Source organism: Pan troglodytes, chromosome 20, assembly GCF_028858775.2.
Source record: "Pan troglodytes isolate AG18354 chromosome 20, NHGRI_mPanTro3-v2.0_pri, whole genome shotgun sequence".
Taxonomy (NCBI): Eukaryota; Metazoa; Chordata; class Mammalia; order Primates; family Hominidae; genus Pan; species Pan troglodytes.
In genome coordinates, this window is record NC_072418.2 from 50,931,316 (window position 1) to 50,948,329 (window position 17,014).

Here is a 17,014-nt window from a genome sequence, read left to right on the forward strand (position 1 = left end):
GCCTTTCTAGGATACAGGCTCCGTGATGGTCTATTCTACAGATGATGGAACTGAGGCATGGAGGCGAAGGCTCTTGCCCATGTTCTCATGGTAAGCAGATAACAGAAGTAAGATCCAAACCCAGCTGTGGAACCACCATGCTTAATTGCTGAGATATAGATGGAAGAAGATGGAAAGGAAAGGGGGAAGGGAAGAAAGGAACAAGTAAAGGGTACACAGAGGGTGAAAAGGGCCGCAGCAGGGGTGGTGGCAGACCAAGACACACACACACACAGCTAATCCATCAGTCAATCAGCAAGCATTTATTGAGCACTTGTTGTATTCTCAGAGCTCCACTTGGCTGTGGAGAGATAGCCCATGATTTAAGCCCAAGTTCTTACTTCTACAGAGCTAACTTGTGCAGAGCTACTGGCTAGAAGTGCAGTCATAAAGGAGCAGTGGAAGGCATTGGTCTGAACTATCACATTCATTCTGGCCATCTGGACATTGGACATGATGCTTCTGATTGTCAGACACTCATGCTCCAGCTCCAGGATCTCCCGAGGGACCTGCAGGACAAATTTCACCACCTTCAGCTCCTTGGACCCCTTCTTCTGAATGATGCTATCAAAATCACAGTCTAGCTGGTCACTGGTGATTGGCCCTGTTAGGACAGCCAAGGTGAACTCAAGGCCATGAAGCATGTGGCTGAAGGGAGTGAAGAACAGGAAGGCCAGGTGGACATCAGGGCCCTAGTAGACCAACAGGCCCACAGTGCCCTGGAAGCTGAGGCTCATCTATGCCAAGCAGCAACTTCGGGCACTATCCTTCGGGTAGTAGAGCCTGGGGAGAAAGGAAAGTTAGAAGTTACCACTGTGCTTTGTAGGCAGTGTTGCACATTGGATAAGATTAGAAGACCTGGAAGCCTCTACAGGTCAAACATGACTTAGGAGAAAGACATTCATCCATTCTTTCATTCATTGAGAAGAGCTGGAGCTCCACCACCTCCTCCTGTGGAGCTCTTGTGATCTACTTTTACCACATAAACGTTTATTTATCCAACACTACGCTTATTAAGCATGTATCAGGAGCTGGGCTAGGAGGTAACTCTTTGGCCTACATCGAATGTCATGATACCTGCCAGAATTCACAAGATCTGATCTCTGTCCATCTCCCCAATCACATTTCATTCCGTGCTTCCCCTACCCTGATCCAGCAATAACAGCTTTCCTTCTGTTCCTCGAATAGACTGATATAGTTTGGAAATTCGTCCCCTCCAAATCTCATGTTGAAATGTGATCCCCAGTGTTGGAGGTGGGGCCCAGAGGGAGATGTTTGGATCATGGGAGTGGATCCTTCATGAATGGGTTGGTGCCTTCCCTGCGGTAATGAGTGAGTTCTTGCTCTATTAGTTCACTTGAGATCTGGTTGTTAAAAGGAAACTGGTGCTTTCCTCCCTTCTCTCTCTCTTGCTCTCTCTCACCATGTAACACGCCAGCCCCCCTTCCCCTTCCACCAGGATTGGATGCTCTCTGAAGCCTTCACCAGAAGTAGATACAGGCGCCATGCTTCTTGCACAGCCTACAGAACCATGAGCCAAATAAACCTCTTTCCTTTATAAATTACCGAGCCTCAGATATGCCTTTATATTAGTACAGAATGTTATAGACATAGGTAAGACACAGATCAAGGTCTTTCCCACTCCAGACACTTTGCATTTACTTTTCCTTCGCACAGAATTCTGTTCCCCAAGACTTCCTCATGGCCACCCCTTCTCAGTATTCAGCCCCAGGTGAAAGGTCTCTCCCTCAGGATGCCTTCCCAGACCCCCAGACCCTTTCCTAAAAAGCCTTCACTTCACTCCTCAGCACACCGCACGTTCGGTCGTCTCCACGGCACTTACTCTCCATGGCCATCCAGTTGACTCCTTTGTTTACCTGTTTATGTCATGTTGCCCCCCCGGGAGGAGGTACATTCTACAAGAGCAAGAGCCTCATCTGACCTGTATGCAGCCATGGCTGCAGAACCTGGGCAGACTGGATCTAGCAGGCATCCAGGAAATGTTTGTGGAATCAATGAATGAAAGAATGAACACTGTGGTGAGCAAAGTGATGTGGTTCCTGACCCCACACTGCTGCACACCTTATTATGAGGAGAGAGAGTCAACAAATAAGCATAAATAGGCCCTGAGTTCTACAGGTGAGAAGGTGGGGCGTGGACAGGCACAGAGGAAAATCATGTGTAGACACAGGGAAGCACCATCTGCAAGCCAAGGAGAGAGGCCTCAGGAGAAACCACCCCTGTTCACACCTTGATCTTGGACTTCCAGCCTCCAGAACTGTGAGACAATAAGTGTCGGTTGTTTAAGCCACCTGATCTGTGGTACTTTTTTCTTTGAGACGGAGTCTCCCTCTGTCAGCAGGCTGGAGTGCAGTGGCATGATCTGGGCTCACTGCAACCTCCACCTTCTGGGTTCAAGCGATTCTCCTGCCTCAGCCTCCCAAGTAACTGGGACTACAGGTGTGCACTACCATGCCCATCTAAGTTTTGTATTTTTAGTAGAAATGGGGCTTCACCATGTTGGCCAGGTTGGTCTCGAACTCCTGACCTCGTGATCTGCCCACCTCGGCCTCCCAAAGTGCTGGGATTACAGGTGTGAACCACCGTGCCCGGCCTCTGTGGTACTTTTTAATGGCAGCCCCAGCAAACTAATATACAACCCCTCATTAGAAGACAGATGAGCAGCAAATAACCGCCTTGCCCCATGCCAGGTAGGGCTTTTGGGGAAACTCTCTGGGGAACATAGACTGGTCCAGAGGCCCAGAATGGCTTTCTCTTCCCTCTACCTTGCGACCCTGAGGTCATTGACCCAAACTGCTCCTCAGGGTGCTAATTATCTCACCTAGGGACCAACCGCACAGGAGCTAGGGTGGGCCTTTGAAAAGGTGACTCAGATAAAGCTACTTCCCTGCTCAAAACTTAACAGCAGCTTCCCACCATATTCAGAATAATATTCCAACTCTTCCCCTGGCTTCTGTCATCTGGTTGTGTCTGTGTCTTTGTGGCAGGTTGAATAATGTCTCCTAATGATGTCCCTATCCTAATCCCTGGAGCCTGTGAGTATGTGTTTTTTTTTTTTTTTTTTTTTTTTGAGACAGGGTCTCGCTCTGTCATCGAAGCTGGAGTGCAGTGGTGTGATCTGGGCTCACTGCAACCTCTGCTCCCCAGGGTTCAGCAATCCTCCTACCTCAGCCTCCTAAGGAGCTGGGACCACAGGCATACACCACCATGCCTTGCTATTTTTTTGTACTTTTAGTAGAGATGGTGTCTTGCCATGTTGCCCAGGCTGGTCTGAACTCCTGAGCTCAAGTGATCTGCCTGCCTTAGCCTCCCAAAGTGCTGGGATTACAGGTGTGAGCCACGGCTCCTGGCCAGTACATGACTTTCCATGGCAAAAGGGACTCTGCAGATGAGATTAATCTAAGGATCCTGAGATGAGGAGAGGATCCTGGGTATCTGGGTGGGCCCAGTGGAATCCCATGGATCTTTCCTTATAAGAGCAAGGCGGGAGGTCAGAGCAAGGAGGAGATGAGATGATAGAAGCAAGAGGCTGAAGGAGGGGCCATGAGCCAAGGAATGCGGGTGGCCCCTAGAAGCTGAAAAAGGCAAGGAACAGCTTCTCCCCTGGAGCCTCCGCAGGAGTTGGCCCTGCTAACGCTTTGGGTTTTGCTCCATAACACTCGTTTCAGATTTCTGACTTCTAGAACTGTATGAGTCCATTCTCACACTGCGATAAAGACACTGCCTGAGACTGGGTAACGTATAAACAAAAGAAGTTTAACTGACTCACAGTTCCATGTGGCTGGGGAGGCCTCAGGAAACTTATCAGGTTGGCGCAAAAGTAGTTGTGGTTTTTGCCATTACTTTTAGTTGCAAAACCGCAATTACTTTTGCACCAACCTAATACAGTCATGGTGGAAGCAGGGCACCTTCTTCACAGGGTGGCAGGAGAGATGAGAGAGAGAGATCGAGAGAGAGAGAGAGCAGGGGAAACTGCCACTTAAAAACCATCAGATCTTGTGAGAACTCCCTCACTCTCACGAGAACAGCATAAGGGAAGCCACCCCCAAGATCCAATCACCTCCCACCAGGTCCCTCTCTTGACATGTGGGGATTACAATTCAAGATGAGATTTGGGTGGGGACACAGAGCCAAACCATATCGATAGAGTAAGTTACCTGTGGAGATATCTGTGGCCTTTTATCTGTGGCTTAGGAACAAAAGGAAAGACAGTTTCTTGCATGACTCAGCTTAATTAAGCTTTCAGTTTAATTTTTTTTTTTTTTTTTTTTTTTTTTAGAGGCAAGGTCTTGCTCTGTCGCCCAGCCTGGAGTGGGGTGGTACCATCATAGCTCACTGCAGCCTCAAACTCCTGGGCTCCGGCAATCCTCCCACCTCAGCCTCCTGAGTAGCTGAGACTATAGGCTTGTGCTACCACACCCAGCTAATTTTTAAAATTATTTGTAGAGACTTGGTCTCACTATGTTGCCCAGGCAGATCTTGAACTCCTGGGCTCAAGCGATCCTCCTGTCTTGGCTTCCCAAAGTGCTGGGATTACAGACATGAGCCACAGTGCCCAGCCACAGCTTAAGTTTTTCCTTTTGGCATAGTGAATTGGGGTCCTGAGATTTCATTTTCCTTTCACAGAGATATGGTTTGGCTCTGTGTCCCCACCCAAATCTCATCTCAAATTGTAATTCCCATGTGTTGGGGTAGGGGCCTGGTGAGAGGTGATTGATGGGAGCGTACTTCCCCCTTGCTGTTCTTGTGATAGTGACGGAGTTCTCATGAAATCCGGTTGTTTGAAAGTGTGTAGCACTTCCCGCTTTGCTCTCTCTCTCTCCTTCTCTGCCATGGTAAAGATGTGCTTGCTCCCCCTTCACCTTCCACCATGATTGTAAGTTTCCTGAGGCCTCCCACCCATGCTTCCTGTTAAGCCTTCGGAACTGTGAGTCAATTAAACCTCTTTTCTTCATCAATTACCCAGTCTCGGGTAGTTCTTTACAGCAGTGTGAAAACGGACCAATATACACGGAGACAAGCATGGAACAAATTCTCCCTCACAGATCCCAGAAGGAACCAGTGCTGCTGATACCATGAATTCACACTTCCAGCCTCCAGCACCATGAGACCATCAATTTCTGTGAAGCCACCCAGCTAGAGGTATTTTGTTACAGCAGCCCTAGCAAACGAACACAGCCTGCTTCACTCTTCAGAAAACCATTCACTCCTGACCCTGTTCATGGTCTGTCCCCTACTGAGATGCAAGCTCAAGTAGGGGAGAAACTGCCTATCTTTTTGCACCCATGCAGCCCTCCTGCCTGTTGCAGAGAAAGTTCTCCAACAGATACTTACTGAACGAGTATAGGCATCAGAGTGACTATGGTCTCCCACCTACCCGGCCACGTTCATCAACTCTCTAAGGATCTTCTTCTTGTTTTCCCTGACATTCTTCTTGGCTAATGCCAAGAGTAGCACCACCACATCTAGAGTGTAGGTGTCAGCGAGCTTGAATGTGTCGTATGTGTCACTCCATGCCTCAATATCACCTGAAGCATAACCAAACCAACAAAGAAAATGCATCGTGAGTTTGGACAATTAATTCTGCAGATTTTGTCTATTTACATCAGGGCTTGGCAAACTACAATTGTGGACCAAATCCAGTCGGCCCACTACTTTGGCTTTATAAATAAAGTTTTATTGACATATGAGGTTATGGATTTATCTATATTTTTATGATCCATGCCCCTTCCTGTCTTTTTTTTTTTTTTTCTTTTTTTGAGACAGTCTCGCTCTTGTCTCCCAGGCTGGAGTCCAATGGCACAATCTTGGGTGACTGTAAACTCCACCTCCTAGATTCAAGCGATTCTCCTGCCTCAGCCTCCCAAGTAGCTAGGATTACAGGAGTGCATCACCACGCCTGGCTAATTTTTTGTATTTTTTAATAGAGATGGGGTTTCACCCTGTTGGCCAAGCTGGCCTTAAACTCCTGATCTCAGGTGATCTGCCCCGGCTTGGCCTCCCAAAGTGCTGGGATTACAGGCGTGAGCCACCGCACCCGGCCCCCTGCTTCCTGTCTTCTTTACTACTCTAGCCTGCCTCTCCTGGAACCACGGCTGATGCAGCATAGGTAACCAATAAATGTTCGTTAAATGAAGGAAGAAAACAGGCACAATTTATCCCTAATGGGAGTCTCATCGCAGGAGACACGACTGACAAGCTAAAAGGAGCCCACTGTGGGAAGTGGCACAATCAGGCCCCGGAGGACCACCCATCCTGGATGCTAGGCCTTCCAAGCAGCTGCTCACCTGAGACTAGATGAGGAATGTGGGATGCCCAGGTGGAAGGGGTTGGATATTCAGGTAGGACAAGAAGGCTGCAGAGAGAGGCAGCAACATGCATAAACATGCAAGACCGAGAGAGGCAGCCTGGCATCTTCCAGGCCCAAGGGTGGACAGGATGACTCACTCAACCATCAGATGTTGGAGCGTAACAAGATGTCCCCAGGGCACAGCACAGCTCCATTTGGCCTGGCCTGGTGGTGATATGGTTTGGCTGTGTCCCCACCCAAATCTCATCTTGAATTGTAGTTCCCATAATCCCCAAGTGTCGTGGGAGGTAATTGAAGCATGGAAGTGGTTACCCTCATGCTGTTCTCGTGACAGTGAGTTGAGTTCTCACGAGACCTGATGGTATGTATTTATTTATTTATTTGAGAAGGAGTCTTGCTCTGTCCCCAGGCTGGAGTGCAGGAGCGCGATCTCAGCTCACTGCAACCTCCGCCTCCCAGGTTCAAGCAATTCTCCTGCCTGAGCCTCCTGAGTAGCTGGGATTACAGGCACGCACCACCAAGCCCAGCAATTTATTTATTTTTTTTTTTTGTATTTTTAGTAGAGACGGGGTTTCACTGTGTTAGCCAGGATGATCTCGATCTCCTGACCTTGTGATCCGCCCGCCTCGGCCTCCCAAAGTGCTGGGATTACAGGCATGAGCCACCACGCCCGGCTGATCTGATGATTTTATAAGCATCTGGCAATTGCCCTGCTGGCACTCACTTCTCCTTCCTGCTGCCTTGTGAAGAAGGTGACTTGCTTGGCCTTCGCTTTCCACCATGACTGTAAGTTTCCTGAGGCTCCTCCAGCCACGCTGAACTGTGAGTCAATTAAACCTTCTTCCTTTGTAAATTACCCAGTCTCAGGTATGTTTTTATTAGCAGTGTGAGCATGGACTAATACAGGTGGCTTCTCACCTGCTCCTCCCCGCACCTACCTCCACAGGCATCTATGTTGAACAGGGGAAAATGCATCACCACTGGTCCAGTTTCTCCTTTCAGGATGTAGCAGCTGGCGGGGGCCTTGGACCACAAATCCAGCTCAGCCTCTTCTACTTGGGGAAAGGGGATCTTGTGGCGGCGGCAATAGTCAGTGGTAGCCCGGATGGTCTGAGAAGGAGGCAATAAGAAATGGTTGCAAGACCTCTCCAGAAGACCCCTGGGGCCTGGAGACCCAACGGGACCTCAGCTAACAGCCCAGACACACAACAGAGCAAGGGTCAGCTTGGACAGGGACAACATCTTCCGTAAGGGAAAGAGTAAGCCTCTGCCATCACCCGCACTCCCCAGCCCACCTAGAGACAACATTCGCGAGGTTAGAGAGTAACCTTTGGGGCTGGGGGCTGCGGGACTCAGAGGGCAAGGAAAATGGTGCCTAGATGAGGCTTTGAATCCCAGCTCTGCCACAGAAAGATGTTGGAGACCTCATCTCTACAGTATATATATATATATATATTTCAATTAGCCAGGCATGGGGGCGTGCACCTGTAGCCCTAGCTACTCAGGAAGCTGAGATGGGAAGATCATTTGAGCCCAGGAGCCCAACGAGATATGTGGTATGGGTGCATCTCATCACCTCTGCAAAGGATCTCTGTAATAGCCACCTCACAGGGGTATTTGGAAGATAAATGAGATATTCTCCATCATCAATGTGTAACAGAAATATAATGTCACCGTGAAGGTACTTTTCTTTTCTTTTCTTATTTTTGAGGCAGAGTTTCACTCTTGTTGCCCAGGCTGGAGTGCAATGGCACGATCTCAGCTCACTGCAACCTCCGCCTCCCGGGTCCAAGCGATTCTCCTGCCTCCCGAGTAGCTGGGATTACAGACATGCTCCACCACGCCCGGCTAATTTCATATATTTAGTAGAAACAGGGTTTCTCCATGTTGGTCAGGTTGGTGATCCTCAGGTGATCCGCTCGTCCCAGTCTCCCAAAGTGCTGGGATTACAGGCATGAGCCACCGTGCCCAGCCGTAAAGGTACTTTTCAATTGTCTACTTGCTGCACTTGAAGAAAGTAAAAAGAAGTAGGAGAAATTAATTTTAAAAATAAGTATTAAATAAAGGTGACACCATGGGGAAACTTAATGAGAAGTAGTTTCTCAGTTGTAACAAGTTTCATTTATTCTCTTTCCTGTGACCTCCTTCCGTGCTGTCCTGAACCAGAGCAAAAGGACACTGCATGTCTCATTACTGTAGCACTGAGGTTACTAAACGTACATAAAACACATCTCAGTCTCTGTGTCTTAGAAAGGCATCTGTTAAGTCCTGCAAGCTGACTGACAAAACTAAGCAAGGAGAATTAAGATAAATGTGGGCCAGGCGTGGTGGCTCATGTCTGTAATCCCAGCACTTTGGGAGGCCAAGGCGGGCAGATCACCTGAGGTCAGGAGTTTGAGACCAACCTGGCCAACATGGTGAAACCCCGTCTCTACTAAAAATACAAAAATTAGCCAGGCATGGTAGCAGGTGCCTGTAATCCCAGCTACTTGGGAGGCTGAGACAGGAGAATCGCTTGAACCCGGGAGGCAGAGGTTGCAGTGAGCCCAGATAGCGCCATTGCACTCCAACCTGGGCGACAAGAGCAAGACTCCGTCTAAAAAAAAAAAAAAAAAAAGAGACTGGGCATGGTGGCTCATGGCTCATGCCTATAATCCCAGCACTTTGGGAGGCTGAGGCGGGTGGATCACGAGGTCAGGAGATCAAAACCATCCTGGCTAACACAGTGAAACCCCGTCTCTACTAAAATTACAAAAAATTAGCCGGGCATGGTGGCACATGCCTGTAGTCCTAGCTACTTGGGAGGCTGAGACAGGAGAATCGCTTGAACATGGGAGGCTGAGATTGCAGTGAGCCCAGATAGCACCACTGCACTCCAGCCTGGACAACAAGAATGAGACTCTGTCTCAAAAAAAAAAAAAAAAAAAAAGATAAATGTATAAATGTGTTTCCAGGAACAGAAAACCAAATACTGCATGTTCTCACTTCTAAGTGGGAGCTGAATGATGAGAACACATGGACACACAGAGGAGAACAACACACACTGGGGCCTAGCGTTGGATGGAGAGCGGGAGGAAGGAGAGGGTCAGCAGAAATGGGTACTAGGCTTAATACTGGGGTGATGAAATAATCGGTACAACAAATCCCCAGGACACAAGTTTACCTATGGAACAAACCTGTACTTGAACCCCTGAACTTAAAAGTTAAAAAAAGATCAGTGTGTTTGTGTTTTGCACACAAATGCAGAAGTTGCATAAACATATGACTTCATAGTTGTGATCTCAAGAAAAAGGGCATTTCTCCTTTATCTTGTTCTTGCAGTTAACGTAAGAATATTTTAAATTTCTAAGTTTCTGAAGTGCTAGAGGAAGAGATGGCCCAGTAGAGATGTCGGAGTAATGTCTTATCCTTTTAACATGTGGTTATTTTTCCTTATGTACTCAAAGGTGGCTTCTTTATTCAGAGGAGTGATATTACAACTAGAAACCACTCATTAGCAAAAGGAGATGCAGTCTCAACAAGTGTTTCTTCTTCTTCTTCTTCTTCTTCTTTTTTTTTTTTTTTTTTTTTGACAGAGTCTCGCTCTGTTGCCCAGGCTGGAGTGCAGTGGCGGGATCTCGGCTCATTGCAACCTCCGCCTCCCAGGTTCAAGCGATTCTCCTGCCTCAGCCCCATTAGCAGCTGGGATTACAGGCATGTGCCACCATGCCTGGCTAATTTTTGTATTTTTAGTAGACACAGGGTTTCGCCATGTTGGCCAGGCTGGTCTCAAACACCTGACCTCAGGTGATCCACCCGCCTCTACCTCCCAAAGTGCTGGGATTACAGGAGTGAGCCACTGCACCCAGCCACTTTTCTACACATAAAACAGAAATATCATGAAGGTGCTTCATACCTGTATTACAGAGGAATTTACTGTCATAAGTACCTTCTAAAGATTTGACATTCAGCTGGGCACGGTGGCTCATGCCTATAATCCCAGCACTTTGGAAGGCTGAGGTGGGCGGATCACCTGAGGTCAGGAGTTCAAGACCAGCCTGGCCAAAATGGCAAAACCCCGTCTCTACTAAAAATACAAAAATTAGCCGGGCATGGTGGCATGCGCCTGTAATCCCAGCTACTCAGGAGGCTGAGGCAAGAGAATCACTTGAACCCGGGAGGCGGAGGTTGCAGTGAGCCAAGATCGCACCACAGTACACCAGCCTGGGCGACACAGAAGACTCCATCTCAAAAAAAAAAAAAAAAGATTTGACATTCAACTATAGTAGCTACATGTTGGTTAGTTTCCTTATAAACCCCATCATGGAAAGAATTAAAGATGAATTTGAGAAAAATGAAAAAAACTTAGACGATCAGGTTCTGTTAAATTGTTACAGATATGTCTTGCTTAAATTTCTGTTTATTGGCCGGGCGTGGTGGCTCACGCCTGTAATCCCTGCACTTTGGGAGGCCGAGGCGGGCAGATCACAAGGTCAGGAGTTCAAGACCAGCCTGGCCAACATGGTGAAACCCCGTCTCTACTAAAAATACAAAAATTAGCTGGGTGTGGTGGCGCATGCCTGTAATCTCAGCTACTTGGGAGGCTGAGGCAGGAGAATTGCTTGAACCCAGGAGGTGGAGGTTGCAGTGAGCCGAGATTGCGCCACTGCACTCCAGCCTATGTGACAGAGCGAGACTCTGTCTCAAAAAAAAAAAAATTTCTGTTTATTACTTTGTAACCACCTAATTTGTAGGAAAAACTTTCATCTCATGCAATATGTCAAAAGTGTGATTGCCTCGATGTGTAATCAATTGTGATGGTGAATATTAGGTGTCGACTTGATTGAAGGGTGCCTGGAAAGCTGGTATTGTTTCCGGATGTGTCTCTGAGGGTGCTGTCAGAGGAGATGAACATTTGAGTCAGTTGACTAGGAGAGGAAGACTCACCCACAGTGTGGGCGGACACCCTCCAATTGGCTGCCAGTGTGACTAGAACAAAGCAGACAGAAGAAGGTGGGAGAAGCTGGCTTGCTGCGTCCTCTGGCTTTCATCTTTCTCCTGTGCTGGATCCTTCCTGCCCTTGAACATCACACTCCAGGTTTTTTGGCCTTTGGACCCTTAGACTTACACCAGTGGCTTGCCAGGGGCTCTACGGCCTTTGGCTACAGACTGAAGGCTGCACTGTGGGCTTCCCTACTTTTTTTTTTGAGATGGAATTTTGCTCTTGTTCACCAGGCTGGAGTGCAATGGCGCAATCTTGGTTCACTGCAACCTCCACCTCCTGGGTTCCAGTGATTCTCCTGCCTCAGCCTCCCGAGTAGCTGGGATTACAGGCACCTGCCACCACGCCCGGCTAATTTTTTTGTATTTTTAGTAGAGACGGGATTTCACCAGGTTGACCAGGCTGGTCTCGAACTCCTGATCTTCTGATCCACCCGCCTCGGCCTCCCAAAATGCTGAGATTACAGGCGTGAGCCACCACGCCTGGCTGGGCTTCCCTACTTTTGAGGCTTTCGGACTCGGACTGAGCCACTATTGGTTTGTTTCTTCCTCAGCTCGCAGACGGCCTATTGTAGGACTCCACCTTGTGATCCTGAAACTCCCTTTCATCTAGACATAGATCCTATTGGTTCTGTCCCTCTGGAGAGCCCTGCCTAGTATGTCAATATACCAATTACGAATAAGGTCTTTGACATGCGTTTTCCATACTCAGTCATTAAAATCCGAGGTGTATTTTATCTTCATAGCACACTTCAACTTGGGCCAGGCACATTTCAAGTGCTCAAGTGCCACATGTGGCCGGCAACCACTGTAGTGGACAGCTTAGGTCTCTGAAGTCGTCTTTGATTGAAGTTTAACAAATGCTGCCGGTTTTCTTCCTATTACTCTTGCTATTCTCATCATCACCAGATAAGCATTGTTGTTAATCCTGAACACCAGCTATGGACCAGGCATGGTGCAGAGACTCTGCAGATCTCCTGCGAGCCAGAGGATGTGGTTCCCATTTTCAGGATGAGAAAACTGAGGTTCAGAGGTTACGCCTGTCGCTCGGGCTCATGCAGCAGAGATTCGGCAGAAAAGGACTCCCAAGACCTTGATATCTCATTCCACCTTTATCATATTGTCTTGGGATATTTATTTCAGCAGAAATCCTAAGACCAGAAAGCCTGGGTATTCCTGGGCCAAGGGTCTAGAAAGATGGTGACAAGTTGGTTCTGGATCATGGTATGGGGAAGAGGATGGATGTTCCTAATTCATATTACAGAATGTAAACTGATAGAAGTGTGTGAATATAAATATATATTACATTACACATAAATATAATAGATGATATGTTCTACCATGATTATTTTATATATACTACTATGTATCGGTATGTATCATGTAATAGATATAGTTATGTATTATGTACGTGTATATATTTTTTAATAAAATAGCTGGGCAGGGCAGCTTGTGCCTGTAATCCTAGCCTTGGGTGGTGGGAGAATCGCTTGAGGCCAGGAGTTCAAGACCAGCCTGGGCAACATAGCAAGACCCTGTCTCTAAAACAATTTAGAAAACTAGCCTGGTGTGGCGGTGTGTGCCTGCGTCCCAGCTACTTGGGAGGGTGAGGTGGGAGGATCGCTTGAGCCCAGGAGGTTGAGGCTGCAGTGAGCTATGATCACACCATAAGACCCAGTCTCGAAAGGAGGCCATGAGGGGAGGGGAGGGGAGGGGAGGAAAATGTTTATAAACCCCACAGTAAGTGGCAGATACTGTGCTAAGCACTTCACATGTATTAACAAGTATTAATTTAATCCACAGAACAACTCCTGGTGGAGCCATCGTTAGCCCAATTTTACAGCTGAGGAAACCGACATGCACAGAAGTTACACACATTGGATCAGGCCACACAGCTGGTAAGTGGCAGAGCTGGGATATGAAGGCAGGGAGAACGGATCCTAGTGGCCACTGGGAAGGTGCAATATGTGCTAAGACAAATATACTTGCATATGTTCTCACTCAGCAAACATTTATTGAGGGCCACTATTTGCCCAGGAAACCCAGATGAGCAGGAAGACACGCGCTCGGGGCTGGAGACGTGCACACCTGGGGAAGGAGGTGCACAGGTGAGGAGCTAGGCTGTTGCAGTTCAAACTGGTATGAATGGGCAGGCAGGACGCAGAAGCGGGGAGAGTCATCTGCCAGGAAGAGGGGCCCGGGAAGGTCTGGGATGGCTTTGGATCAGAAGTTCGTTGGATGTGGCCGACTGCGGGTGCTTCGGGAGCGATGGGTGAGTTGATTTTGCTCTCTGGACTTCCCAGCCAGCACCTCCCCATTGCCCGCTTCCCAGCCCGCGTCCTCAGTTCCTCCGCAAAGTCAGCTTCGCCGCAGCCCACCTCCCACCCGGGACCGGCCCCAAGGCCCTTCTCGATTACCTCGAAAGGATCTCCGGCACTGAAGTCGAAGGAGAGGATGAGGTGAACCTCCCGCGTCGGGGGCAGCACGAGTGGGAAGGGAGTGTTGATGGCTAAACCAGCATCCACCAGGTGGAGGTGCTTCCGGCTGCTCATTATCTTGTCCCGGATGCCACCTGTGGTGCCCAGGAAGAAAGAGGATCAGCTGCTTCCGGGGACTGAAAGCAAGACTTGTAAATGGAAGGCAGAGAGGGGGATGGGAAAATGATCGTTGTCAGTGTAGGCAGCAGTTGTGAGGTTGCCGACTAGGAGCTGACTTCTCTCTCTTCCCAGATTCATATGTTGAAGCCCTGGCTGGGTGCGGTGCCTCACGCCTGAAATCCCAGCACTTTGGGGGCTGAGGCGGGCGGATCACTTGAGGTCAGGAGTTCAAGATCAGCCTGGCCAAGATGGGGAAACCCTGTCTCTACTAGAAATACCAAAATTAGCCAGGTGTGGTGGCGGGTGCCTGTAATCACAGCTACTCGGGAGGCTGAGGCAGGAGGATCACTTGAACCCGGGAGGCGGATGTTGCAGTGAGCTGAGATCGCGCCACTGCACTCCAGCCTGGGTGACAGAGCGAGACTCTATCTCAAATAAATAAACAAATAAACAGACAAACACATGTTGAAGCTCTTACCTCCAGTACCTCAGAATGTGACTGTATTTGGAGACAGGGTCTTTAAAGAGGTAATTAAGGTAAAATGGGGTTTTTGGCGTGAAGTTCCAAATGAAGCTGCCTTCTCAGCAGCAATATGTGAGAGTGTTGTTAACCCAATGTTTCTGAGACAAGTCTCGGTCAGTGTAGAAAGTTTATTTTGCCAAGGTTAAGGATGCACAACCGTGACACAGCCTCAGGAGGTCATGATGACATGTGCCCAAGGCGGTTGGGGCACAGCTTGGTTTAGACATTTTAGGAAGACCTGAGATATCAATATATGTAAGATGAACACTGGTTCGGTCTGGAAAGGTGGGACAACTCAAAGCAGGGAGGGGGCTTCCAGGTCACAGGTAGATAAGAAGTAAATGGTTGCATTCTTTTTTTTTTGAGAAGGAGTCTCGTTCTGTTGCCCAGACGGGAGTGCAGTGGTGCAATCTCAGCTCACTGCAACCTCCACCTCCTGGCTTCAAGTAATTCTCTGCCTCAGCCTCCCAAGTAGCTGGGATTACAGGCACCCGCCACCATGCTGAGCTAATTTTTGTATTTCTAGTAGAGACAGGGTTTCCCCATCTTGGCCAGGCTGGTCTTGAACTCCTGACCTCGTGATCTACCCGCTTCTGCCTCCCAAAGTGCTGGGATTACAGGCGTGAGCCACGGGCCCAGCCAACATTCTTTAGAGTTTCCATTAGCCTTTCCAACTGGAGGCAATCAGATACACATTTATCTCAGTGAGCAGAGGGTGACTTTGAATAGAATGGGAGGCAGGTTTGCCCTGGGCAGTTCCCAGCTTGACTTTTCCCTTTAACTTGGTGATTTTGGGGTCCCAAGATTTATTTTCCTTTCACAGCGTAAACCAAAAATAAAATGATAAGCCCCTCCCCCCCACCCCCATCCCTCCCGTGCCCCCCCACACCCTCCCCAACTCCTACCCCCCCACAACACCCCCCCAACCATCTGAATGAACCCTTCCTCTTGGCCAGGGCACCCCAGAGTTAACCTGAAAACCTAGTTCTGGCCGTGACAGGAAGGGAGGGTCAGACATGCCTCACGATGCCCTCCTCCCTTTGGGAATGTAAGGAAAGCTGACCAGCATTTAATATCAACCCAGAGCTTAAGTCTGATAAGAACCATTTACAATCTATTCTCTCTGAAGCTTGCTACCTGGAGCCTTCATCAGTTACTGGAAAGGGGTCCCGATCCAGACCCCAAGAAAGGGTTCTTGGATCTCACACAAGAAAGAATTCAGGGTGAGTCCACAGTGCAAAGCGAAAGTAAGTCTGTTAAGAAAGCAAAGGGGTGAAAGAATAGTTACTCCACAGAGTAGGGTGTTACGGAAAGTAAGAGGAGAAATGCAACCACCTCCTCCTTTTGTTATATATAGGAAAACAACAACAACAAAAAAACATGGGGAGATGTGCTCTGCTACAAGTATCTGTGATAAAGGATTAATTTTCATAATTACTCTATTTTGGCCGGGCACGGTGGCTCACGCCTGTAATCCCAGCACTTTGGAAGGCCAAGGTGGGTGGATCACCTGAGGTCAGGAGTTCAAGACCAGCCTGACCAACATGGTGAAATCCTGTCTCTACTAAAAACACAAAAATTAGCCAGGCGTGGTGGCACCTGCCTGTAATCCCAGCTACTCGGGAGGCTGAGGCAGGAGAATCGCTTGAACCCGGGAGGCGGAGGTTGCAGTAATCTGAGATTGTGCCACTGCACTCTAGCCTGGGCAACAAAGAGCAAAACTCGGTCTCAAAAAAAAAAAAAAAACCAAAAACCATAATTACTATATTTTACAAGAACTTATATTATTATTTTTAAAGCAAAATTAGGAATGCGTCTGTTCTCAAGATATCAGGATATCAGGACATTCCTGGGTCTGAGTCTGTTTAGTAAACATTATTAATCTGTTCCCTTAACCATAACCATCTAGAGGCTAGGAATGCCTAACTTCCTGGGGATACAGCCCAGCAAGGCTGAGCCTCATTTTTCCTAGCCCTCATTCAAGATGGAGTCACTCTGGTTCCAATGCCTCTCACACATCTGCATGATAAAACTTTGAAACATTCCAATAGAATGACTAGTGCTCTTCTAAGAAGAGGGGATTAGAACAGAGACACACATGGAGCAAAGACCATATGAGGATATGAGAAGGTGGCTGTCTGCAAATCGCAGAGAGAGGCCTCAGAAAGAACTCACCCCACAGACAACTTGATTTTGGACTTCCAGCCTTGAGAACTGTGAGAAAATAAATGTCTGTCGTTTAAGTCACCCAGTCTGTGGGATTTTGTCACAGCAGCCTGAGCAGACTAAGACAGTACCTCTGGGAATGGTTCCTCTTGTTGATGAAAAGAGTCAAACTCTGGAAAATATTTGAAGAGGTTTATTCTGAGCCAAATGTGAGTGACCAATGGCCCGTGACACAGTCCTCAGGAGATCCTGAGAACATGTGGCCTAGGTGGTTGGGGCACAGCCTAGGTTTATACATTTTAGGGAGATATGAGACATCAATCAAATATATCTAAGATATACCTTGGTTCGGTCCAGAAAGGTGAGATGACTTGAAGT

At 48.2% G+C, this 17,014-nt stretch overlaps 1 protein-coding gene across 50 annotated transcripts in view; it reads right to left on the reverse strand.

Annotated features, from left to right (window-relative positions):
- Positions 1 to 279: 279 nt before the first annotated feature.
- Positions 280 to 17,014, reverse strand: part of PLA2G4C (phospholipase A2 group IVC) — a 62,801-nt gene continuing 46,066 nt past the window's right edge. For 28 of the 50 annotated variants that reach the window (XM_063801979.1, XM_063801970.1, XM_063801988.1 and 25 more), the window contains 4 exons: positions 13,768 to 13,922; positions 7,309 to 7,480; positions 5,438 to 5,588; positions 280 to 822 (listed from right to left, as the gene is read on the reverse strand). In XM_063801979.1, the coding sequence (XP_063658049.1) occupies positions 777 to 822; positions 5,438 to 5,588; positions 7,309 to 7,480; positions 13,768 to 13,922 (524 nt within the window). In that variant the 3' untranslated portion in view covers positions 280 to 776. Of the gene's footprint in view, positions 823 to 5,394; positions 5,589 to 7,308; positions 7,481 to 13,342; positions 13,608 to 13,767; positions 13,923 to 17,014 lie in introns of those variants that run through there. The other 22 variants (XM_063802005.1, XM_063801997.1, XM_063802002.1 and 19 more) reach the window with 4 other exon arrangements.